At 31.5% G+C, this 27,784-nt stretch overlaps 1 protein-coding gene across 2 annotated transcripts; it reads right to left on the bottom strand.

The window, feature by feature from the left end:
- Positions 1–2,192: 2,192 nt before the first annotated feature.
- Positions 2,193–26,782, bottom strand: LOC148607929 (prolyl 4-hydroxylase subunit alpha-1-like). 2 transcript variants are annotated; one of them, XM_088545310.1, is made up of 13 exons: positions 26,327–26,782; positions 21,595–21,749; positions 20,654–20,824; positions 18,498–18,658; positions 17,872–17,923; positions 16,976–17,181; positions 16,189–16,362; positions 15,298–15,368; positions 14,291–14,390; positions 13,965–14,018; positions 13,406–13,474; positions 11,785–11,853; positions 2,193–2,465 (listed from the first exon to the last, which is right to left on the bottom strand). In XM_088545310.1, exons 1-13 carry the CDS (start codon positions 26,494–26,496, stop codon positions 2,298–2,300), a joined length of 1,620 nt encoding a protein of 539 aa, XP_088401436.1. In that variant the 5' UTR covers positions 26,497–26,782; the 3' UTR covers positions 2,193–2,297. The 2 variants fall into 2 exon arrangements, with proteins under 2 accessions (XP_088401436.1, XP_088401435.1); XM_088545309.1 differs by lacking the exon at positions 2,193–2,465 and adding an exon at positions 8,859–10,714.
- Between the last annotated feature and the right edge of the window lie 1,002 nt (positions 26,783–27,784).

Below are 27,784 nucleotides of genomic sequence, written 5' to 3'. Positions count from 1 at the left end.
TGAGCAACATTAGTACGTTTATGTACAGAACAAATGTTTTTACATCCATTCATTTTTTTTTCATATACAGAAAAATAGTCATAATTCACTATACGCTAAAGCCTTATATCTTTTTATTCAAGTAGATTAAAACATGTTGATATATACATAACTAGTGTTTAGGCTATTGATTAGCAAAACTCATCGACGGATATATTCTTTAAGGTTTGATGAAATTATGTCTCTACCACATAATCAATCATATAACTGTTGTTGGCAATTATAATCTGAAAATTAAATGTACGAAGCCTGTTTGAAGCAGTTTTTGAAAGGAAAATCCCAATTACAGGTGAAATGAAAGATAATCTGAACGTCCAATTATCCCCCTTTTTAGATAAGGTCATTATTGTCTCCATAAAACTGATCTTTAAGCGCCTAGACAGAACTGATTTACTGAATAAAGCGATATATAAAACATAAGTGCCCAGAATGTTTTTACAGTATTATTTTGTAAGGGTAGAGGTAGTAATTATTCACTTTTGTGAAATTGAATTGTTCAAATATTCATTAATTGTGCTCAACTGGAAGCTGAGGCACTGAATAAAGTTACTGTATCAAAAAGCTTGTTTGAACTACTGTATATTTTTATATGAAAATAAGGTGAAATAAAAGAAAATCTGGAATTATGAAAAATCCCCCCTTAACAATTAGATAATTGTTGTAACCCATAAAAGAAAAGCAAGAGGCTGCCAGGAGCCGAATCGCTCACCAGGTTGAGGTTTGCCTTTCAAAAGCAACAACTATAACAAGAAGTTTCCCAACAAGTCTGACTCAAGAAGACTGGTAGGACTTATGATAAGGTATTGTCAGCAATCGGAAGTTTTTTTTCTAACGATTACAGTTTTCAAGACACCGACTGAAAACAGTAAAAAAAAACCTCCGTTCTAAAACGTCATTTTAGCCCTTTCCAGGTCAGTAACTCGAACAGAGAGTCATCTACTAACTTTTATCCCTGAAGTATTTTGTATTTCTAATGATAAGGATCATTTCAGCTACTGAGAGAAATTGGCTAAACCGAACGATTTTGGAGACATGTGTGAAAAACTACTGACTGACCCCTATGTTCTGTTTTTAGTAACGACCGCCATGTTTTTCGATGAATGGAGGGATCACCTAAGGAACATTCGTACCAAGTCTGGTTTCAATTGGTCAAATAGTGTCAAAGGAGAAGATTTTTTGAAGAAATATCATTAAAAATAGCAAAAATCGTCAAAATGGGCAAAAATTATAACATGGCTTAATGGAATAAAATGACAATTTGACCGTAGGTAGATCTCAATATGTTGAACAGCTTTATTTTTATGTCAAAATTTAGCTAATCCTAACGGTTTTGGAGATATGTTGCGAAAAACCACTGACTGACCCCTTATGTTTTATTTTAGTAACGACGGCCATATTTATCGATGGATCAAAATCCCAACATCAGTTCTATGCAGGATTACCTAAGGAACATCCATACCAAAGTTTGGTTTCAACTGGTCAAATAGTGTCAGAGGAGAAGAGTTTTGAAATTTTGTTAACGACTACGGACTATTGGAGTTGATCAGTGAGTTATCTCAGCCCACATAATTAATGGTTCGTTGTTAATAATGTCATGCAATAATCTTAACAAGGATTGTAGACGCGAATTTAAAATGATGGGAAAAATTACAATTGTGACTACTTAACCTTTCTAATACAGAGTTGTACCGGTATAATATATCTTAAGCTAGATCTGTTGGTTATTTATTTTCGACAAAATCTACCTCCATACAACTCAATAAAAACAAACCCTTTCCTATTTTGAAATCTCTCATTTTCTTTGATCAGATTGTCGATTACCCCTAAAAGACATTATCATTAAGATTATTAAAGACATTTATACATGAAGGAATCTTTAAATTTTGAGTTCTACAAAATTCGAGAAAAAATGCTTTAAGCTGTTCGTTACTGTGCGAACGTTTTATTTCCCTGTTGTTGTTTTCCGTTTGCTGTCTTTTTGTTTTCCTGGTTCTGTTTTGTTGATGGAGTAGTTCATCAATACTTGTACATGTTATGTGTACATTCTTTATTTTTTGGGATTTCCGACCCTAGCAAGAAAAAATGTACGTATTACTAACTTGAATCATAGAAATCAGTAAATTCAGAAACATCTGAAAAAAAGTACCCGAAAACGTATTTTAGCCTTTTATTCTCTTTGCCGTTGCTTGTTTTGTTGTCTCGAGTTTCAACGCAATCTTGATTATCCCAATCCTTCCCATACCATCCTTTGCATGTATTTACTCGTGCACTGAAAGTCCACACGGACGTCTAAACTCCTGTCCTCTGGTTCTAATCCACTTGTTTGATACCCACTTAACTCCTTTCAGAACTGGACATGCTGCGTGTTTAGTTGTCATTATTCCTTTCCCACTTCGTCGAAGGTTATACCAGAATACTGCAGTACCCTACAAAATATGAAAATGAGATTTACACCATTGTTTTGCAACCTATTCGACTATTAGATAGGGTTAATAACAATATTACCAAACACTATCCAATCCATAATCAAGTCAAGTCCAAAACAAATCTAGCAAAATAGATACCGGTATTACATCATCTTGTATCGCAATGGTCCTGACTTGGTACAAGCAAAAATTCTAAATAAGATTCTAAACTCATATCTGCAAGATGTTATTGCTGTCTTTTATTTGTCAATTTACATATTCAGGAGAATTCACTGACATGCATTTGTTTTGAAAAGTTCAATTATTATCATTTGTCAACAATGCAAAAAAACATAAAATAAAGATAAAAGTGGCGGCATTTAAATATGGCTGATTAGTTTGACAACTGAACCTCAGAAATGAACTAAAATAAATAATATTAAGTGTCATTAAACTGATAAACACAAAAGATAAATACAAAACAAATGACAACAAAAATAAGTTTGACATTAGGATAGAACTCTTCAGAGAATTGCAGTTATAGTTAATAACAAGATGATCCCACGCTGACTTGAGTAAACATCGGATACGCAGTTCTCAGTTCACATATAAAAGTGAGTAACACAACAGGATACACTTTAATTAAAACACTAAAATATTCCAATGATATTAAAGTTCCAAACATTACTAAATAGTATAAGTCTTTTTACTTTTATCTGTCGGACTTGGTTTGTCAATATTATCAGGACAATATTTGATACTCCAATGCATGGCATCAAGCTTAAACAGCTATTATTTGATGGTTTCAGGATCATCAACATCAATTCACGTATTATAAGGCACATCTATCGGATCTTGGTTTAGGAATGCAAGCATCCAGTTCTTAATCTTTTCACAACATCTAAATGGAATAAAATTTTACGGAAGTTGATACATTTACATGTCCAACACATTTGCGTTACGCCCATCGGGTGTTTTACAACAATTTCCATATCACTGATTTTACTGCCAATTTCATATGTCCTGCAATATATGGCTTGTATTTAAATTTTGTCTAAACCTTTACGTTACAAACATATCTTGGGTATATGAAGTCCTTGTGTTCCGAAGAGTTTTTTTCTGCTTACAGATTTCTGCATTATTTTCTGACTGATAAAAATGTCAATAAATATACCACATATGCACTATCTGATCGAGTCTTGTCCTATTCATTTGACCAAAGCATTAGTGTTGTGATATGTCTAATGCTTACTAGTTTGTGACAAAGAAACCATCACTCGATATTTCTTTTGAAACGCCTAATTCTTAAATATAACGATGTCTTAACACAATATGGGCAAAGAAAAACTTACGTGTCAATAATGGGACAAGTAAGACTCATCAGAATCCAAGTACTTAGTATATAGCCTAATTGAAAAGAAAAAATACGATCCACATACACTGCAACGAACGGAGCAAATGGACTACACATAAAAATCGAAGACAAGATGTAGCACAAAGCACTAACAATATGAACTCCCACGAATATCGGGGCTGGATTGTGGTGTAGTATGTCCTGATCTTCCAGCGGCATCCGAAATATTGCAATTGAGTATAATCCGAAAATAGTCTAGCAATAATAATTTCACAATGGGCCAGCATAACCCCTCCCCTTATAGGGATTATGACTATCTATATAGGACTGATTATTGATGTATTTGAATCGCATTTCTGCATCTCCTCAGCAAAGGGTTCTATCAACGAAGCTACTCACGTTTGGGTGAAATCATTCAATTCAGTAAAGTATCATAATGTAAATACAGTAAATAATGTGGAAACTGGACAAATTGACGGAAATATAAAAATAAAATTAGGATTTTCCATAAGACAACACCAACTATGAATATAAAAACGCATTAAGATTTGATCTTAAACTGAATAATACATACCAATAAATCATGCAAAAAAACATACAGCGTGTCAAGAATTCACTAAAGATTTATAAAGAAATGACATACATCTCTTTGACATTTCAATGGCCTCCCATAAAAGTACTGTGATAAAAAAAAAATACTGTAGTTCATTTGACTTAGGTACTTTGACCTGATCTTATATATAATATATTAAAGGAGTTTCACAATTGCAGCTAGTGTCACGATCGGTAGGTTGTCAATTCAGTAAGACCAGGAATCTAACAGAAGATATCTTGTCTCATTTGTTAAAAATAATCTTCATATCGGACAATCCAATATAAATGGCGACCTTACAACTTCTATAGAAGTAGTATGTCCAAAGACTGAACGTTTCCCTGTTTCAGATGTTTATTTAACAGTATCGATACCTTACAAAAAGCATACATATGACAGCTTCCACAATAACGGGTTAATTGTAAAATGATTACTCCATAGGCTAGATATGTTGGCATATTGTCAATAAGAAAGGGAAGTTTACAATTTAAAAGTGAAAATCATCACGTTCGTCATATCATAGTGCAAGTTAAAGCTTAGTATGGGATAGAAGGTTTATAAGTTGTCTCTTTAAAATCAAGTTCCTAAACTCAGTCTATATAGTGTCCCTATGTTGATAAGAGCTTAATCTGATGGAACAAATGTGTCATAATATAAAGAGCCGACAAACTCCTCTTTGCCTGTTGCCCTGAAAAAAGATCAGTCATTTTTTTTTAAATTTTGCTTAAATCTTTCGGTTTTTTTACCTTTTTGATCAAAGCTTTTACAAAATAAAAGAACTTAGTATGGGTCCTTAAAACAAAATCGAGAAGCAAACCTTTTTAGAATAGCAGACCGACCCTTGTACATTTCTATAAAATTTGACGGTGTACATAGCGTAATTATCGGACAATGTAATAAAATGTTAGGTTTAAATTTCTATGACAGGAGTTTCACGGAAAAGAATCAAATTGTTCTTTGTTATACACATATCTGGAAGTAGTATCGTCTTTTGTTTATCTACGTCGTATCTTTTAAGCAAATATTATTTTCACAACACCATTGTTTTCGCGCGCACAATATCTTTGCCCTTGACGGGAATTTTTTTCCAAAATTGCCTGTGATAATTTAGTTACTGTCGTCTTATCAACATCTACTACAGGTGTTGACTGTCCAATATTTAAACCGGTAGATTAAGTAATTAATTTCTCTTTAATGTTTTCATATTTCCTCTAATATTATTGCATGGTTTGTATATTCTAATCATGTCTTTATAAATGAAAAGAGCTTACACAATTTTAAGGAAAACAATTAACGAAAATTTCCAGCCGGTCATTTAGATCATTTAACTAAACAAATAGTTAACGGAAGAAAAATCATCTTAAAAGCAAATCAAAGCGAGGCATTTCTATGTCTAGGAGAGACAATATGGATTAGTTATTCTTAAGTAGTAATCCATATAAGATTCAGTCAGTTCCTATGGTAAAGTGACTCATGGTGTAGAAAAACCCATGGATCAGACGATGCTTTTTTGGTGGACATATGCTAAATTTTATGTGACCCTAGTCCTTTTTGTATTTAGATCTGTACTTTTGAGAAAATTACACTTTAACATCCAACTTAAGTTAACCAAAATCAAACCAAATCAAGAACGATAATTCTTGCAAAGTGCTTATTTCGTGTACAATTCATATAAATTTTATCTCAAAAGCTCCACCCCAAAATGAAAAACTAAGACTGTTTATGTGATCAATACAAATACATGTACATTGTACATACATGTATAGAACAAAAACAATGAAACACAAAACATTGATAATGTAATATTGGTAAAAACAAAAATATGATATTAATGTTTTATAGTAGTACAATGAGGTATTGGGTTTTTTTGCCCCATCAAATGTCTTGAGAGAATACCAGATTACTTAATGACCTGATGCATTATTCAGAATACAATAAGGAGGAAAATCTATTGTTACTCATCGATTTTGAGAAGGCTTGATTCAACTGAATGGGATTTCATTAAAAAAGCACATCAAAATTGTAATTCTAGTTAATTTCTTTGCAACTGGGTCAATATTATATCAAGGGCCAAAACGTTGTGCGACAAATAATGGACACTTATCAAATTTCTTTGAATTAGAAAGAGTGACCCTCTCTCACCTTACTTGTTTATAATTTATTTCTAGATGGTAGAGTTTCATCTGTAAGAGAATCACTAAAATTATTTTAATTTGATATCAGTGCTAAGAATGAACACCTCGAAGACTAAAGTGCTATGGGTAGGTAGTAAAAAGTTTTCAAATTTGATCTTATGCCATGACATAAAACTTGATAGGTCATTTTCAAACTTTAGGTATCTTAGCATTGATTGTTCATTATATTTAAGCCCTATATTATTATTATATATGTAAGCTGACACTTCAGGTTAAAATCACTGTTGTGAGCCTTTTCTTTACAAAAGGTGAAGTTATTAGAAGTATCAAAGAATATTAACAATCTATTTTGGAAAGATGTGTTTTAATTTTGTTTTTTAAACATATTTTATTCAGAAATAGTTTGATGACAATAATTTACAAAATATAATAGTAATAAGACAAGGATTCGGAAACAAGCATAGCTTAAACAAAGTCCGTCTCCTTATAAAAATGACAATTTGGTAAGCACATAATTTATTGCACACTCACATGTTGAAGAACATAATACATGTATGTGGCGAGGAAAAAATAAAGCATTTAGGAAAAAAAGGGTGAAATGCATTAATAACTTGTTTTATGCTTTATTATTATCTAAACCAATAAAATAAAAAAATATGCAGTAGTACTTTAATATTTTGCATACAAGAGTGACTAATGGTTTTAGATCCTGACTTAGACTAGAGCTTAAAACCTTCTTTATACATGTACAAGCATCAAGAATGAATCTTGGATACATGTATGTCATGAATGAAGAGGTTACTTTGATGAATTTACACAGATAATTCATTACTCGACTTAATACTGACATATTTTAAAAATTAGAAAAAAAAACATTTTATGGCAACCATTTTGGCTTTAATTTCTGAAAATTGGCGACTAAAACTGGCAGCTGGTGATTTTTCTGGAGGCAGAATTTTGAAAGCCAGAGAAGCCCCTGATTGGTGGTCACCTCGTCTTCCTTACCACCATTTTTGTATATGAAACAAATGCCTGTGCTTAAAATTGCTCCCCCTGTCCTTGACTTGTATACTAAACATTTTTAACCTTCGTTCAGCGTGAACAAGATCCAACATAACTGTATTAGGTCGATCAGCTTTGAAACTCTCTGCCATACTTTGATTTGATTGTAATCTTCTACTTCTGACCAACATTGTAAACAATAACAACTGGAAACATCGCGCTTTAAACTTAATCTACCGTGCGCTTGTTTACCTTGTAAATGATAATCAGAATTACAAACACATTTCTGATCACGATTAAAGAGCGTATGTGGCACCCTCTTTATCAACACGTTATTAATTCAGCTATTTATTGATATCAATAAATGATTTAATAACATGTTAATAAATATTTATTAACATGTTAATAAATTGAACAATTTATTGATATCAATAATTAATTACCAACATGTTGATAAATATGTATTAACATGTTGATAAATCCTTTATTGATATTAGTATATACTTATTAACAGTTAATAAATATGTAAGATTTATTGATATCAATAATTCATTTATTTATATCAATAAATGAATTATTGATATCATTAAATAATTTACTGATATCAATAAATGGGGAATAAATTCCACAACGGCTTGCCATAGATCTATAACGGTTTCTGAACAAGTAATTGAACTGAATTCGGTGGGTTTTTGATATGCAAGAATCACCTCCTGTCTGATATCAAAAAGATTGCTACTTAAAGTGAAATAATTCTATCTGTATTTCGCTTTTTTTTTAGTTCATCCTTATTAAATTTTCAGGCATCAAGAATTTTAAAAATATTCAGCTTATGTAATTTAAAACACTGTAATATATTTCTATTAAAAACAGAGATTTTTTTCTCATTGTATACTCTGAATGATTAATATAGATGTAAAACGTCAAAATCCTTAAGAACATAATAAATAGTTGTCGCCTTTTTTATATTTTTTAATATTTTCTATGACATTTTTTAAGATGTTCATTAACATTTTAGATGCAATTAAGATATTTATTTTATTTTTTTTTTTATCTATTTTTTTTTTTGGGGGGGGGACGTTTGCAGTTTCTCTCTTTGAAGCTTTTTACCAAGATGTAGGATAACACAAAAGCTTTCAATTAGAGGTTTGGCTGACTCTGTCACTTAAGCATTTTAGATATATAATCAAGCACGGTCTTACCTCTTATATTGTTTTCACTGCTCCTTTATCATTATGACAACAATATTACATTTCATGTGAGAAAATTTCGTGTTACCATTTTTGCTTGAATTGATGTTATATAATTTCATCTATATACGGCTTCGTTCATATTGATAGGGCGATCAAGCTGTTGTCTAATACAACAATTAAATATTTTATATATGGTGCTAAGTCTCAATATCTGGCAAAAATAAAGGTGTTAAATCTTTAATGTGCTACTTAATGGTTTTAATATACGACTAAAAAAACATTAAACGCATTCCTTTTATTCATAGATATAATTTTTATTCACAATATGCATAAAAGTATTAAAACATACTAATATATATCAATGAGCAATTGTTTAACTAGTGATAATTTGGACCGAAAATACTTTGATTGAACACCATTTTGACAAATGAGAAATTCCAATATTGTCTTTAATCGAAAATGATAATAAGATTATTAATAACAGATTTTTCCAGGAAAAGTAAGTTTTTGATCTTTCAAAAAAAATATTTCCTTCCATATTACATCAAATATTTATATTTCGTAAGGTAATACCCATCTGCATTAAATGTGATGTTAGATTTAATCGCTTTTTTTTTCATTTGATCAACTAAGTAACAGAACCATTAAGTACTTAATGTGTATTCAAGAATAAAACAAATAACTTTAATAAAATACTTTTTTATAAATAAAATACATAACATATATAATTATATACACCCAATAAACATTGCAGGTACTTATCAAACCCCAATTAAATTGCAGTGATTGTGCGAAACCTAAAATATAGTGTTAGTATTATTTTTTTCGCATTTTGACGCGGAAAACCACTCAACTAACTTATTGTTTTCTCGAACAAATAAGTATTCGTTATACTTTAAAAAAAATAATAACAGTCAAAACAATACTCTTAAGTGAATATACAGACGAGATATAGATACTGGGGCAACAATGAATATCATGTTGAACCTTAAGAACCTGAAGATATTTGTGGTTTGGGCAATAGTCTATAAACAATGCGCTTTCAAAACAATATTGCCTTACATTTTGCATTAATTATTAAAATATTTTATCTTTGCAGTTAAAGGTATTACAATAACTTGTTCATATATAAATTATTTATAATCATAAACAATATTAATTAAACGATGTCGAATTTACCATGTTTGTCTTGCGTGGAGAATTCAGAAATAATTTAAGCTTTGAAATCAGATGATACTTATCGTTGTGTCAAGACAAGCATAAAGAACTGTCAGCAATTGGATTTCTTTAGTAAGATCTCCGTTAACGTATTTGTCGAAGAAGGAGATTGTTAATAAGCTAAGTATATGGAAACTTATTGCTCATATTGTATAATAGAATAATGAAAAACATGTTATCTTTAGATATACATCTAATTCTAACTTTTTCGTCTTTCATTAAGAGGGCAAATTATGAAACGTGCAAAAGTACAGTGTTTTTTGTTAACCATTGGGTTGTAATTAAAAATAATCTGGTCTGTTCTTCGCCTGAACTTTATTTTAAATACAAACGTTGGGTTATGATATCTGGCATATGTTGTTTGAAAGGAATGCTTAACCGTACGTTTAACAAGGATTATGCACATAATGATATGATGAATTGGTACAGTTCTTTTAACCGGGATGATAATGATTATTAACATTTCAATATACAATTTTAAAATTCCGGAAAAATTGCATTATTCGGAAATGTCAAAACAAATCTTAAGATTTTTTAAAACATCAATATTTCAGAAAAATCGTTAAACAGAACATTAAACAAAGATTGTCAATTATTGCATCTCCTGATTATTCATCAACTGTTAGTCCACAAGGTCGTCTGAACTCTTGTCCCCGAGTTCTAATCCATTTATTGGACACCCATTTTACTCCAGCCATAACAGGGCAAGCAGCGTGAACGGTTTCCATAATGCCTTTTCCACTACGTCTAAGATTGTACCAAAACACTGCAGTCCCCTTTAAATAGTTTCATTTCATTTCATGAGGTTAAGTATCAAACGCGCGCAAAATGTCGATCCAACGCCGCTACATTGACACTAGCAGGTGTTTTGTTGTGATTTATGAATATAATATCAAGTATTTATTCAAAGCATATGGTTAAACTGATATCGTCCCTTAGTGGAGCAAGATGTCAGCGCATACTTCGTAACCGTGAGATCATGAGTAGGGGAAATCCAATTTCGGCTGTAGTAACCTATCTTAAACTTCTATCAAATAAGGGATATCCATACATAGTCTTCTTTGACACGTGTGTGAGCAGTAAGATGACAATACCAAACCCTTTATGCAATGTTGGTATTGTGGCTTGCATAGGAAAGTAGCATGTACTTCCCTGCTGTGTTTGACGTGCTTGCTCAATGGATCTCCTATAGGTCACCTTTTCCAAACAAAACCCAAAGGGTTAAATATATATTTTTCCCTCAGGATAGTAGTGTGCTTACGAATGAAAGTCTTGTCTTCTCTCTTAAATGCGTAATGATATAATGTACTTCTACAAGAACCACGCTTTATTGCATAATCTAGGTATTCTGCGTGTTGCGCTTCGACAACAGTTAAGCTTTATTGCATAATCGAAATATTCTTTGTGTTGTGCTGCGACAAGAATAAAGCTATTGCATAATCGAAGTAAAATATCTGTTGCGCTGCGACAACAATCATAATCAAAATTGCTCGAATAATCAATATGTTTATGGCATGTGTTTAAGGTGTATCATAAAAATCATTCTACCATTAGGAACATGTGTACCATATTTTGAAATTAAGTCTCCCAACCCAGATTTAACCATTCTATCATTAAGAACATTTGTATCATTTTGGGAAATTAAGTCTCCAAACCTAGATTCATCATAATTGCAAAACGTAATCCCCTGTAAGTTTATAGTAATGCGCAGGTCATCTTTGCTTTTACGAAGTGCCAATTACAAATATCTGTCACTGTGGAAATTACTCCTTTTTCCATTACATCGGTAAAAGACAGAAAAGCATTTTTGTCATATCCCTTGAAACAAAACTTTTATTTTAATTACCTTCTTTGGGGAAACTCGAACGTTTATTTTAGGAAACACAGTGGCACCACCTGCATCAACGTCTGTCATCTTAAAGAAAAAAAAACAGCGCTATCTTCGATTTAATTGTGTACAAATACTGATTATTAGTACTTTTCTTTTGTTTACACAATTTTCAGGGGCGTAGCTGCCTATACGCAAATACGCAGTTGTGTACTTTCGGAAATAGTAACAAAAATAAAAACACACATTTTAAAGATGAAATAAAGGTTATTTATCACATATGCATACCATGAACATAGTATAGGCTCTGAAAATCTGGCTCCAAAATCGTTAAAATTCAGGCGTTTCCTTCAGGGCTTTGCCTTGCCGGACTCACTGGGGGCCTTGAGCGACCCCCGCCCCCCAAGACCCCTCGTCGTAATTTTGTGTACAACTAAAACAGGCCTAGCTACGCCCCTGATTTTAGATGTATTCTAATATAACTTTCTATAAATTTGTTAAGAAACGAAAGTAGAAACGACAAATGTGCCTACATACCAATTAAAAAATACAATGGCTATCTATTAACATGCAGTTATCCGTGACAAAAATCATCATACTAGGAGACTGCTTTAGTCCCCCTGAGACGACAAATATACCGTTGAAGGGAAATTGGCATCACACTTCACCATCAACAAATAGAAAAAATGACATTAGATAGCAAATCTAGCAATAGATGTTGTAGAATTGAATACTTTTATGGGTCTTAACACTGCCAGTATTTTAGTTAGTTGTTTTATGATTTTAAATCGAAAAGATATTCAGTCACAGAACATACCCATTGCGGATTTATAAGAACAAAAAGAGAAAACGATACTTGAATGTCACCGTCCAAGACGAAAAAAATGAACTTAATTTCTAAGTCAAAGGGAGATAAATCAGTTAATTTAAAAATAAGCATTGAAACCTTGAAAAGTAACTTATCACTGAAATAATATTCAGACATGCACAGTATAAGAATTAGGTTACATAGAAGAATTATCATTTGATATTATTTTTCTTCAACAAAAAATAAAAACTTGTTTGTAATTTTGTAAATCAAGGGAGGATAAAAAAATGACTTTTGTTTCGTTTTGTTCAAAGATATATTTTTATCAAGTACTATTACTAACCAAAAATAGTTGGCATTTAACTATCCGAAATTAGCCTACAAAAACTTATGTTCATTTAGTAGTCATAGCTATGTCAAAAATACACAACAATGTCTTATTTTATTTCAAAAGGGATTTCATATCAAATAAATTCATTGCCAAAATATATTCAACGTTGAATTGTCAATTCATACCAAAATCTTACAGACTTCAAAAAATTTTGAAATACAAAAATAGCCGAATAATCATATCTTAATTTATTGAACAGATAATTGTATATGTTGTGTCTTAGTTTCCACGTCGATTCAGATTTGATAGCGATAATAGTGAATCAATCACTATGCATTTCTTTTTTGCTGTCAGAGATGTTTTATGAACTGTGATACATATGCAACATTTTTTTGGTAATATGACAACAAATAATCTTTTTTTTGTGTGTTGGGACATTGGCACATCATTTTCCCAATTTTATTATCTTAGGCGTAGGAATGAATTTCAGATCCTCTTACGTATAATAAAAATGTAGCTATACGGTTGCCATCTCTTTGTTCCAATTCTGATTTGTCTTCGTCGTCCCTCTAAAAAACATGAATCTACATATACTCCTTTGTAACTTAAATACACCCTATTTTCCATTTTTCAATCTACAACAAAGCTTCCTTGGCATTACTTATAACCACGTTAACCTTATCAATGCTGTGTGAATGTGAAATTTTATATCAGCTAGGTATAAGACAACTACTTGTAGATCAATTTGTTAAGCTCATGTTTAAACTGTTGTCTATTATCGTGTTTCCTTGGAAGAGGACTTAAAGCATCATATATGTCATTATGCTGATATAAACTTTCTACGAAAAAATACGATAACAGAGATGTTCAATTAAACGAAAGCAGCGTAAGAACAACCAAAACCAGTTGGAAAGACTTTGAAATACAAACAAAATGTGTATTTTATGCAAAATTTATATAGCTCCAAATTATTATGCTTCTTTATGTTCTACAGACAATCCATTTAAACAATAGGGTGAATTCATTTACAATAAGAGACTAATTGGTTAGTAAACATACCGTCGAGAAATCATAATGTGTATCGTAGTGACCACCAACTCCATAATTTGCTACCTGAAAAGTGAACACAATCGAATAAACATTTAATGTTCTGTACATTGAGAGGGGTTTACAGAGATTGAATCCTACTTTGGTTGAAATATTTTGTTAAGTTGTGGTTAAAATGCGTGAAGCATAGACTACAGTCGCACTATTATTAATTTCTGGAACGAAAGTCCCCTTTTATAAATTTTCAGATTTGCCATTATTATTAATACATTATCTGCAAACGAAAACAATCTAAATACTAGTTTTTTGTGATAAGAAACTGGATAATTGCATAAAACCTGTAAATCATCAGCTGAATCTAGATCTAGTCCTGTAACAGCATTAATTCTGTTCTGTAGCTTTTCTACCACCTTGTCCTCTGATGATTTCAGCCAAGCTCTATATATAAACAAAATGTTTTGATAGAGCGTTTAGATTATGTCAACAATTACCGATAAGATAAGGGTAGAATGCCAAAAAGGAATTTTTTTGTATTAAAACTAAATATTAGATTCCTTTTAATATATATTTTAATATATATGTTCAGGAAAATTCAAGAGTAATGTATTTAAACCCAGAAACATGCGATTCCCTGACCGAAAATAAAACAAAGAAGTTAATACTTTTATTACATTTTTCAATCCTTAAGTATGTTTTATCGGTACATTACTTGAACCATTGCAAATAAGGACACATAAATCATAAATAAAATACAGCACTCTATTTAGATTAACAAATGAATGACAGCGAACAGACAAATGTATTTTAAAGACATAAAATAAAAGTGCATTATACAAGATATACTGATAATTTTGTTTTGGGGTTACATTTTAGATATATATGTATTCAACGGGTCATAGTTTTCCTTTCCTCTTTCGTCTACCCCGACGACTATTTACGAGCAACTCGGTGGGTGTTTCTTGAAAGGCAGAGGACGCTTACTCTACCGGTGCACCTAGTCCATGCTCCTAGTTTTTAGTGGAGACCGAGTTGCTCATTTGCTTTTGTTACTTTGTATGTATGATTTTAGTTACTTTATATTCTTTGTTGTGTATGTCTGTTTTCCATGTCTGGTCTTTGCCCCTGGATTACATTCTTTTGATAACCGCTATAACCTTAGTTCCCTTGATTACGCTTTGTATCTTTTATCAGTTATGTATTATACATTTTATTTGATTATTGTCTTGTATCTTCACTTCTGTATATTTTAGATTAACATTTTTCTATTAAAGTTTTTTGTTATAATTCTATATATACTATATATTACGTAGTTTAAAGTGCAAACTGTATAAAGTCGTTTACTTACGTTTTTGTAATTCTATAAGTAGCGTACACCAATTTATGTGTTGCGGGGTCATGAACTGTAGCTCTGTTTAGCTAACAACATGAACATGAATAGTGATAAAATAGTACCATTTATTTTGTTTTTTTAACTTCAATACAGGTTTAAATCTTTTACCGTTTGATCTATCCTACAAGTACATGTAGTCATGCACTTCCGAGCGCATGAAATACAGTATTTATGTAAGTTGTTAGTGCGTTACATTGAAAACACATGTTCTCTTGTCAAATACGTCTATGTACTAAATGAACAAAGAAGAGCTCGTAAGTTTCACAATGGTTAATGATACAACACTACACTACAGAATACTCCTTAGAAGACGGATATACTTATATGTATTTGCAAATACAAATATCAGGTCATTATGAGAAAAAACAATATGGTTTGAGCTCCTTCCTCCCATTTGTCTTTGACATGGAGAAGTTTGTACCTTTGTACGACTAGACTACTTAAAAGTCTCATAGTTCTAGCTGGAAATGGAGTAATGGCCATAATTTATAGCAAACCTTTGTGAGGTGTATATTCCATATGGTGGAACACTTGAAAAACTAATACATATGAATATATATTGTGAAAATCAGTCACTACGCTTTTCATACAATTTACTTGAAAGGTTTACTCATCTGTCAAGTTGAAGATGATATTCAAGAATAGCGATAGATGTCTCCATGTCAATAGTGTCCTTAATTTCAAGCTCTTATGGGTGGAAAGGGATAGCTATCAAACATCATTTATTCAGGGGAAGATTGTACCAACCGTTCCGGTTGATGGAGTAAACATCTAATGTAGCCAGCCTCATAAGATTTTAAAAACATAAATATTGACTAGTATTAAAGTAAAACTGTTAGAACTTACTCTTGGTGTTGCTAAAGATTTGATAACCGCAATTTCTTCATCAGAGGCAATATCATGAAAAAGGACCATTGTTGCGTCTCTGTATACCTGCTCCTCTTTAATTGGTGATAGGATCAGAATAGGATGTTTGTTATCTCTGTACCTACAGACAAGCTGACTCACTTTTTCTTTTGGCTGCAAATTGGTGTGACGTTATATAACTTTTGTAAACATGAATGGTGTTTAAGAACTCGTATTACAAATAACATTAAATCTAATATATTTATTTAGATAAAACGTATTAATGTTTGCAGTGTGCAAATTTTCGCTATTTTCGCGGTGGATTGAAAAGCGCGAAAATAGTAAATGCAAAATTGATTTTTAAAATAATACAGCACAAGTCATTTTATTAAACCGCATATATTGATACCAGCAAACATGTTCACTTTTCAGATCCCCCCAAAAAATTGCAACCGCGAAAATTTATACGCTTACAGTAATCCACACATATATAAGTGCAGAGTCAAATTTAAGAATTTGATTGTTTTATTTGGTATACATTTTCTTATGCCACATGTTGGATTTATCGATTTTATTAAAAATCTACGATATATATTTACATCAGGAACAGTTCATATTTAAGTAGAAAATAAAAAACAAAAAACTCTTTCAAAGTATCGTCTACAAAACTTAAAAGTCGTACCAATTAGCAAATACGGTTCCTTTGCGTGAGTTTGTAGGTTCTATCTGGTGGGTATGTTTCATGATTTGATTGTTTGTTTACATACTATATATGACCTTTTCGTACCTTTATATTTATTCCTTTACACAATCGTTTATACGATCTGTATTCGGCGTTATCATTGCTTGGGCCCAAAGGTTTGGGTATGTAATGTTCAGTGTTGGTGAGGTCTCGTTTAAATCGAGTCGTCTCGTTTGATTTACCCTCCTTTTCTTCTTCTACCAATCTTATAAAATCTAATCTATTATTCCTGGCTCTGATGTGGTCTGGATCTGAAGTGCATTGTGCATGTGTATTCACTAGATTTGTTAAAATACATAACGTGGGTGTACAAATTAGGCGGTTGAGATGCATGTAGGGTACTAGTATAATGTTTGAACTAGATTTTAAAATAAATACAAACTCTGTACATGCATGCATATTGGCTAGATGGATATCTATCATTTTTGTATGTGCAAGTAATCAAATGCTAATTCAGTGAATAACAAAGAAAGTAGATATTATAACATCTCCGCGATGAATTTGGATTCCTATTCAAATTTTTTCGTTTTGGAGTACTTTCAGCATACAATTTACTTTTGGATTTAGATCTTCCTATGTATTTGGTTCTAATATAGATTTTTGAAACATGTGTGCAGCGTACCAGAATTTGCAATATTAATATTTGTATGTAGACAAAGATGAAGCAAAACTAACGCATACAGAAAAACAATCACATAAAATTTGATTTGACTTGTTTGCTTTACTAGAAACATTTTGATGTTTTCAAGCGATCTTGTTTCTCTGAACAAATGTTGCTTTTTAAAGGTTTTACTGAAGCCAGTAATTACTTTCATCAAGAATATAAGACTAAAAGATGTATCAATATCATTGATAAACGTGCTTATTTTGTGTTTTCTAATAATAATGTATTTTTGTGACTTTAACATATGAATAATCTATATTACTTACTTCTTCCTTACCTAATTTAAGTAATTCTTCAGTAGTGTCAAGTGCATATTGGTGGTTTCCAAGCTAAATATACCAGGAAAACAAATTTGAGATTGGTCACAGAAAATCACATTAAATCACAGAACTCAAAACATCATACATTGTAATGGTTACAACGATGCTTCGTTGGACATTACTGACTCAAGAGTTCAATTCAGAGCAAAAATGTTGAAAATGCATTTTCAACGATTTTTTTACTAGTTTTTGTACTTTTTCTCTTCCTAATTTTTCACAAATTAGCATTTTGGGAAAAGGATAATGGTTATTTCTACAGATTCAAATGAAAATTTCGGATATTTAAGCATTTTTATTTTCATTTGCCCTACTTCAGATCAGAAACCTAGAGGACTAAGTCCCCTATAGTCATTTTAAATCCGAGTTTAAAACGATAAGAAGTAAAACATGGTAAAATATTTGACTTCATCGAATGTTAGTACATAATTCTAATATGTAATATCGGACAGAAGAGTTTTCATTGCTAGCGGCTAAACCTTCAAAAAGTCTATAATACAAAAAATAACACATGAATATGAGGACATATACGTTACATTTTCTTACTTCATCGTTTGAACTCCTGGATTATATTTCATGCTATTACCTCGTGGGCATTCCAAGCAAGATAATCTAAAACTTCAGACATCTGCATAGTTTTCTCTTTTTCTTGTTCAAGTCGTTCCTTTGCCAGGAACATCCAATGAAATCCGTGGTAATAATCGCCATCTTCATATGCTATTCTACCTATCTCAAAACAGGCGTCAGCTGAAATGTTAGACTGATAATTCAGTTACCTTCCCCAAAATGTCGAAAAAGGTGTGACGCGTTGACAGAATTGAGAATACCAACGTCTTCGATACAACATATCCAGAGCTGGAGAGTAGCTTTTATCAAAAGCGTCGTTTTGGGATTGGTTATTTTAAGACGTTAAAACTTCAACCATAAGTCATATTTCCCTTTTTTTAAGCAATGTTAAATGATCGATGTAGATTAGATTTATAAATTCAGAACACGAAAAAGACAAACATAAACAAAAAACCGTAGGCAATCATAAAATATGTCGATGGACAACACGAGATATATATTTAGAAAAAAACATACATGACAAAAATGTTCATTAAGGAATAATCGTATTTGTCAATTATATATAGCTATTGAATTGAAAAACAAGTACTATCTTTAAAAATGATAGTCGACACAGTAAAATCTTTACTTATAATTTTATACGTTTCATTCAAGAAAGTAACAGATTGCACGTAATTACGATACAGTTTTTTTTTCCGAACGTCACTAAGTTATCAGTATTTTGACAATCGGGAAACAGAATTGCCATTATGTGACTTGCTTTTCTATTTAAGAGCGTCTTCAAGGTCAAACGGTGAAAATAGAAACTATACCGATTGCGTCGGAAAAAATGTGAGATAAAAATCGATTCAGTTAGATAAGAGAACTTTTTAACTATTATGATGTGATGATGTTAATTATCTAGTTATTATTATATTTACTGTGCAGATCTTTAAAATACGATAATACAATCGCATTGGATAATTGGTTTTACACGTGATATTTCACGAGTCGATGAATAAACCATGCGGTGTGTAAAAGCGTTGACCGGTCGCACATTCTAGACAAAACGAATACGAATACAAAAACTTTATTCAGATTCGGTACAAATAATAACAGACAACATAAGCTCTGTGAGCTTTTAATGGAATGAACATATATATCAGAAACACAAGACATGCAAAGCATACAGACTTCACATACAAGTAAGCATGCTTAAAAACAAAATAACAGCAAAAAACAAACACATACAAAACATATGTGCTATACAAAACAGAAAAAAAATTTCAATAGTATCTAGACATGAAGCGCTCTTCATTGAAAATGTTCTACGGGAAACGCTTTTATACGGCAAGCCAAAGTGGACAAAAATCAATATTTTGTAATATTAGAAAATGAATTTGTAATATTACAAAATCATTTTTTTAATATTAGAAAAGATTTTTTAATATTAGAAATTCATTTTGTAATATTAAAAATTAATTTTCTAATATTACAAATTGAATATGTAATATTAGAAAATGAATTTGTAATACGAATTTGTAATATTAGAAAATGAATTTGTAATATTAGAAAATCACTTTGGAATATTGCAAAATCAGTCACATTTTTTAATATCACAAAAAAATGATTTTCTAATATTAAAAAATCGTAATTGAATACGACAAAACAATTTTCTAATATTAGAAAATCAATTTCTAATATTAAAAAGTCGCTTTTTAATATTAGAAATTCAGTCGATTTTGTTAATATTAAAAAAGAGTTATGTGATATTAGAAATCTTATTTGTAATATTAAATAATAATTTTTTTTTAATATTAGAAGAAACTTATTTTGTAATATTAGAAAACATACTTTTTAATGTTACAAAACCATTTTATAATATTAGAAAAGATGTTTTAATATTAGAAAAGATTTTGTAATATTAAAAATTCATTTTCTAATATTACAAATTCCTGATTTAGTAATATCATAAAACATCACACATTTTGTAATATTACAAATTGAATTTGTAATATTAAAAAATGAATTTGTAATATCAAAAAATCATTTTTTAATATTAGAAAATACTTATTTTTTGTCCACCTTGGCTTGCCATACGCCTATGAAACATCAAAAATCTGAAACTGTCCTTTACCATTTAACAAATCAAGAACCATGGAAACAGTAATAGTCAGGTGGAATGATAATAGTTACCACTTAATTTCCGTGTAGTTATCCCACTTATATTGCCTTCCGCTATTTGTTTCGCTGGTATGTCATACACATCCTGCAGTCGTAGTATAGCTTGAATTGACCCTGTAAAGTCTTCTTCGTCAGGTAAATTCACCCGAAGTTGATCAATTTCTTTGTTAAATTTTTCTGTCACTTATGAAAGAAATAATATATTTGGTGAAATTATGTCTTCTTTCAATGTGAAACACATACGAAACAATGGTCTCATTAATGCATATTTTGGAAAACGGTTTACACATTCATCAGAACGTCAGATGTAAACATGAATGTATTAAAAGAATTCGTCACTGGCAATGTTCAAACCGTGAACAATACACCGCCGGATGCATGATGCATCAATGTCTTACAATTAACAAAAGTCAAACGTCCATACTCTAAGACGACAAAACAATGGACAGAAACAATATAAACAAGATATAAACAGAACCCACATGAGAAACAAATTTAAAACTAATACTGAATGGGTAACCCTGACTTCATTGATATACGAAGACGTCTAGTAAAGTACCGCGGCAATGTAATATGTGCTCCTCCAAATATCAGAGGAGTTACTAGTGTCATGATCAATTTGGAAGATGAAAACAATGGCGAATAACTAAATTTGCGATCGGTTGTTTTGTTATTACCGTTATTTACCATATCAAGTTTTAAGAGAATTAAAGTGTGCCTTGGTGACACTGTAAAGTGCCCTTACCGTATCGGTTCACCTGGTCTAAAATCCCTATCAATTGAGAGTCTGGAATCTTAATTTACTTCGTATTATGCGTGTTCTGTGGAACTGAGGATATTTTGTTTTTTTGGAATCATATATTGAAATATTTTTGTTTACCCTGCGCAACGACTAGCTCACTTTATGATAATGAAGTATAAAATCCTGATTTTCAAGATTATAACAATCTTACATTGAGTTTGTTTATGTTTCAAAGAATCTTCTATATGTCTCTCCCAATCTCTTGTAAACTTTTTAACAAATATATAAGCGTTGATAGGGTTTCCTAAGAAGGAACTAGGATCCTGTAAGCCTTCTCTGCTGTGTATTGCAAATGAATCTGCTATTCTAAAAAAAACAATGCAACTTTATATATTTGAATGTGAAATAAAAATGTACTTTGAAAAAACAAGTTATAAAATAGAGTGTGTCGAAAATGCCCATATGAGGCGGTGAAAGGGATGCGTTTCCTTAACTTGGAATATTTTTTTCGAAATCTTGCTATTTCCAATTTTATACCAATATTTTTTTTCTGGCTTATTACCCATTTTACCAACATTAAGGAAAATATTCGATAGCCAACTTGATATCGCGTAGTAATTATTCAAAACCACATATCTGAACTGAACATTGTAACATATAGGTTAAGACTAGCATTAAATCATCTGAACTAAACAAACTCGCTGTGTTCTAATGCATGTTAATTTAAATCATTTAAGAAATTCGGTGAACGCATTACATGAAAGGTGTGGATACAATCAATTCAGAAGTCCAAGACGCAAAAAAGAATACACTATGACCAGCTTTCGTTGCACATAAGCACCCAAAGGCATTAATAAACAAAATGTTACTTACTTGCTCATAATTAAAATTTTTTTTCAGTCGATACCAGTGACATAAATGTCAATAATTTTATGGATGGAAACCAGTATTATACGGTACTATGTCAACTATTTCTCAAAGCACCGGAACTTTTACTGCCATAAATATATTCAGAAGTATTTATTTTGGATTTCCCGTTTTTCATCATACAAAGATCTACATTTACTTTTTTTTAACTTTATAAGATTTTAAAAAATCGTACGTGTACGCACTATTAGTGGAAATTATGGCAGCACAATTGCTAAATGACGTTGTAATTTACGACTAATTTAGCAATATAACGAGAATAGGGGTGGTGTATATGTCAAGAGATATGTATATGTTGGCGTGATCACAACCCTCCCCCTTTAAAATCTGGCCACTATTGAAAAATATTACACAATTGAACACACCTAAAATCAGTTCAAAAACTTTGTTATGTTACACCGGAAATAAAGAAACTGAATATGAATTACACAAATATACAAACTAAGGATTACTAGCCAGCTCCAAAACCATTTTAAACCTATAAAAAGTTATGTCGATCCCCATGGTATGTAAAATCAATCCCAGGGTACAAAATCACAGTATATCATAAGTCATAGAATAAGGACACAACCCATGTCATGCCAAATACTTCTTTAAAAGATAGTGTTTTAATTTCAATGTAAAGATCCTAAGCGCGAATCAATGTTACCAAAGAATGCTATCTTTCACGACTTGACAACAATATCATAACTTTATCCCTTACGAATGCGTCTATTCATCGATTTAGTTAACTTATTCGGTGAGTACTGAGCCTCCCGTGCCATGTGTATAATATTACCTTAAAATAAAGGATGAGAGATAGCCGCACGCATTAATCCTTTACAAGTACATCTGTATTTGAGAGGGGGTTCCTTAGAATATCAGTTGAAACATTTTGTGAATGTTTTTACGAGCTTGTGGTATCGAAAACCTTGATGTAATAATTTCTCGGTTATAAAAGATTTCTTTCGTTAAAATCTGAAACATTGTTACAAATACATCTTAATGTGAAATTAACAACTGTACCAAATCGTAAACTAGAACAACATAACTGATATATGTAATTCTATTTAAAAAAACTTCTAGGAAAACAATCTGAGCGGAAGTTGGACCACAGTTTGGTTCCGAAATTATCTGACTGTAGATAGTGTTGCAAGAAGAAAGACTTACAAAATGCCATTACCATATCGGTAACAAATGTGAAATTATTAACCATACTTAAACTATTAGATAGATTACAAGATTATTTGGCAACAGGTGTCGAACGTATGCTGCGTGTTTAGTCACATCTTCAGTATAATAGACCTTCGGTGCATTTTTTCTTTGTTGTAAATAACTTACTCCTAATTGTTGGCACGTAGAACTGAGTTTGAAAAAAAAAATCATCTTGGATTGAGTAATACACGGAAAAGGTCAATTTATTAATCTGCCAAAACGGATGGAAAGCCAAAAAAAGTAACGTTTTAAGTATCAGTCTCTGTCAGAATCAGGCAGTGGGTGAAACATGGTATCAAATATATACCATTTTCAAAGTGTAATTTGACTACTTTGACCATCAGAATCAAGGGGAAAAGACAAGGTTTTTCTTATCTTGTTGGTAAATTGAGTAATAATTGCATTGAAATGCACTAAAAATGAACATTTCAAAGGCAGACATGCATGTTTCTGATTTTACCATCTTGCCTGATTCTTACAAAGACTTAAACTGAGATAAAATTTGATCGTGGGGCTACTTTCCAACTGTACCTATAACTACCATTTTTCTGGTACCATTTGTACAAAAGAAGTTACAAGAACAGTGTTTGAAGACGAAAAAAGCATGATTTTCATGTCATATCTGATACAAGGTTACATTCAACAAGGAAAGATGCATTTTGAACAAAATTACCCGAGACAAATAATTGTGGAAGCATTGAAAATTTGTGTTTTGAAACGTGATGTATGGACTTTTGAAAAGTATATTGAATATGTAGAAAAAAACACAAAATATTGGATTTCACCTAGTTTTGTGGAAGAAAGTTTAATACGGCTCAGTTGCTTATATTTGCATGGTTATCTATGTTACTTGTAAATAAACATAATATTTAAAAAGAACTAAAAAAAATCCTCCAAGTAACGAAGACAAGTACATGATTTTTGTCTTTGAGAAATTGCAATCACATACAAAACAATCACTTTTACACGGGAACCACTTTTAATCGTGGTGTTATCATCTTTTATGAATGTTATTTTGCTTTGAATCTAATGAAACAAGATTCATTTGGAGAACTGTGATGTAATATAATGACGGACGGACTATACGTTAATTTCTATTCCGCAACTATTGATAGGGGCAACACGGACAACCTACATGAACTTAACATTTTTATCGCAGTGGACAATATATCTACCTGAAGTATTAAAATTGTCTCTTAAAAAGATTACTATACAGGAAGTCCGAACCAATTGTAGTTAGTGATGATATAAATATTATATACATTTATCCTGCAATGATGTTATTTGTTAAATGAATAAAGGTGTACGGTTATTTTTTTTGCTGTATCCGTACATTAGCAGGTTATCGACTTTCTGGCTCCTCCCACTCGCGTGATCGGCGGAACTACTTTTTTCTGGTATGCGTAAATTAATCATGGCCGCCACCATAGATACTATATAAACAAATTGCGATTGCGTATCCGGTTAATCTTTTTTTTTCGCTGTTTTGTTTCGTTTTCACCTGAATGAAATAAAAGATTTTATGTAAACCAAAAAAAGATTTTTTTGTAATTTTTTCACCGTCATATATATGGCAAATCCCAAATCTCGTTCAGATTTGATTCATTATCAGTTTGCAGACGACTTCCCCTGTCATTTCAGTCATGTCGGACTCGGAGCCAGAGTGTCCGTCACAACTGAACATAAACTGGTCCCCACTTAAAGAAATTGAAACATTACAATATAATAAAACTCTTGAAGAGACAAATGACCAGGAAACTGTTATGGTCTTGGATTTATTATTGCCTAAACCCCAAGATAATGAATCAGAGGAACACTACATTATATATCTGCCCATACAACTGCGTCCTCTTCTTCAAAAATCTCAAACAAATATTTCAAATCCAAAAAAAACTAGTGCACAAATTTTACCCCTGAACTCTACTGCCACATTCCAAACAGAAACATGTCAGCTTCCAGCTTCCGCGCGAAATTCAAAACTTTAATGTTCTTAAAATGGACTTTACAACATTCAAAATATTTGTATTTATTGTTCATTTTACTTATTTGTCTCTTGGAATTAAATAAATTTTGATACATTGCTTATTTTCTTCAAACAGCTTTGACGGATTATATGGTGCGGATTGAATGTCAGTATTTACTGAGTCATGCGCCATGCGTATTAATTTTTTCCTTCTGGTTTAACGATCGGGGCTCCTCAGGGGATATGCATTTTAAAATTTTATTTTAAAAATGTACACACGCACAAAACTATTAATATAACAGAATAAAAACAATGTAGGTACATTGTCGAAAATTATTGAAGATATGTGTATTCGGCTTGGAACGCGGGAAATAGCTCGGCGGAGCCTCGCATTTTCTACCCGGTCCGTCGCCTCATCACACATCTTCAATAATTTTCGACAATGTACATATATTGTACATGAACTATTCATCTTTTATTAGATCTATACAATGTAGATCTCGTCAATGTGATGACGAAAATGGTCCATTTTAACTATATTTGTTAAGGCGCACGTTTAACTCTTGGCAAATCGGTTCCAAAAAAAATTCTAAAACGTTTAAAAGAGAGGAATCAAATTATAACGATTTAATACGGTAAAATGTGCTGTGACGTTTGTAAGCACTTAAATTGTCCATTATAATTATGTATCACCTTTTGTTATTTTGTATTCATGGCAGAAAATCTGTCACTTACCGTTCTAAAATTATCCCAGATGTCATTTAAGGTAACAAGAAATTGTAAAGTTAGCAAAATAAAGTGTTTCAACAGTAATATGCCTAATTACAGTTTATTTCAATCGTGTTTAAGCTATTCTTACCTTTCTAGAGAAAGTAAGCGTTGTTTTTCGTTTGTTATATATTCACGTATTTTATCTGCCATGGCCTGTTCAGCTATTAGCCCCTTTTCCATTGTGGCCAAAGAGGTGAAAAGTTCGCACCGGACATAAGAAAACAAGATGAATATGAACACACTCAGCATAGTTGACATTAAGTCGTTATTCCAGTGAATGAAAGAAAAATAAAGTACAAAATAATGAAAACTGCGAATAATTTCGCAAGTAAATATACAGCAAAAAGATATATTCTTGAGAATACTTTTTCGGTAGGATTTCGTTTTAGTATAGAGTCTCGTATGCAACGTCACAATAGTAAACGCTCGTGTTTGTCACGTAAAAAATGGCTGCTTTCGTTTCAATTTTCCACAAACTGGGCAAATCCTTGGCGATTAAATATAATGCTTGAAAATTTATAGCAATAACTTATATGCCATGTTCGTTTTCTATGTAAATGGTATTTTCTGATCAATATAAAGACACATGTTGCTGTAAACCTGTTGGTTTCTTTAAGTAATTCTAACATGCTTATGAGTCGTACTAATAGCCTGGGCGAAATTAATTGTTTTACCTGTTCAGTTTTTGACAGGTAGAAAGATGAAATTAGATATTAAAAGGCTTAAGAAAATAATTGAAAACACACATATATAATACATAAATAAGAGATAACTCTAAATCATAGCAGTTATTATACATCACGTACGTGTGCCTACATTGGAATGTATTTAATTTACATATGTTCTAACATATCTAAATATAGCAACCATAAATAGATTTGTCCGTATTTCTATGTTTGCGTCCGTCCGTTCGTTCGTCTGTGTGCTTTTCCTGTTTACTTTAGACAATCTCTTGTAATTAATGCACCGTTAGAAATCATGTTATTGCTTCATACATTGTACCTCAGTTTGTTTTTAATTATATCTGTCTGGAAAAAAATAGTACTGATTATGTTTGGTTCCATTATAAAATCTAAGATATTAGAAACTATCGATCGATTTTTTGTTGTTGTCAACAACAAAATTACTTTAATTTTGGTTGATTGGTTGATTGGTTGATTGATTGTTTAAGGATATATTTTATCTTAAGTGTTGTACAACCAGTTTATATAAAGCAATGCAGATATGATGTACCTGTTGTTATATATCTATCTAAATAATCTGAATAATGTAAACAAAATTTGACGCCTACTGAAAACAAGGATAAAAGAAAAACAGCGTGGTAAGCTTTAATTTGAAGCTATTATATATAACTGTTCTATACTGCTTGCTATATGTTTACTCAATTCGTCCAACCTATAACATGCCCAAATTTGATCTTACAGCTCTTACAGTCTACAGAAATAATTTCGGTTGTCGTTCACTGCCAACCCACAATTTTGTTGTATTAATTGTGTGAACGTGATCAAATCCATTGGGGTATATTAACCGCAAGCTTCCATGTATT

Source organism: Perna viridis, chromosome 9 (assembly GCF_037379345.1).
Source record: "Perna viridis isolate PV_CMFRI_1.1 ecotype Kerala chromosome 9, ASM3737934v1, whole genome shotgun sequence".
Lineage (NCBI taxonomy): Eukaryota > Metazoa > Mollusca > Bivalvia > Mytilida > Mytilidae > Perna > Perna viridis.
The sequence above is the reverse complement of the archived record's forward strand: the minus strand, read 5'-3'. Positions and strand labels throughout refer to the sequence as shown.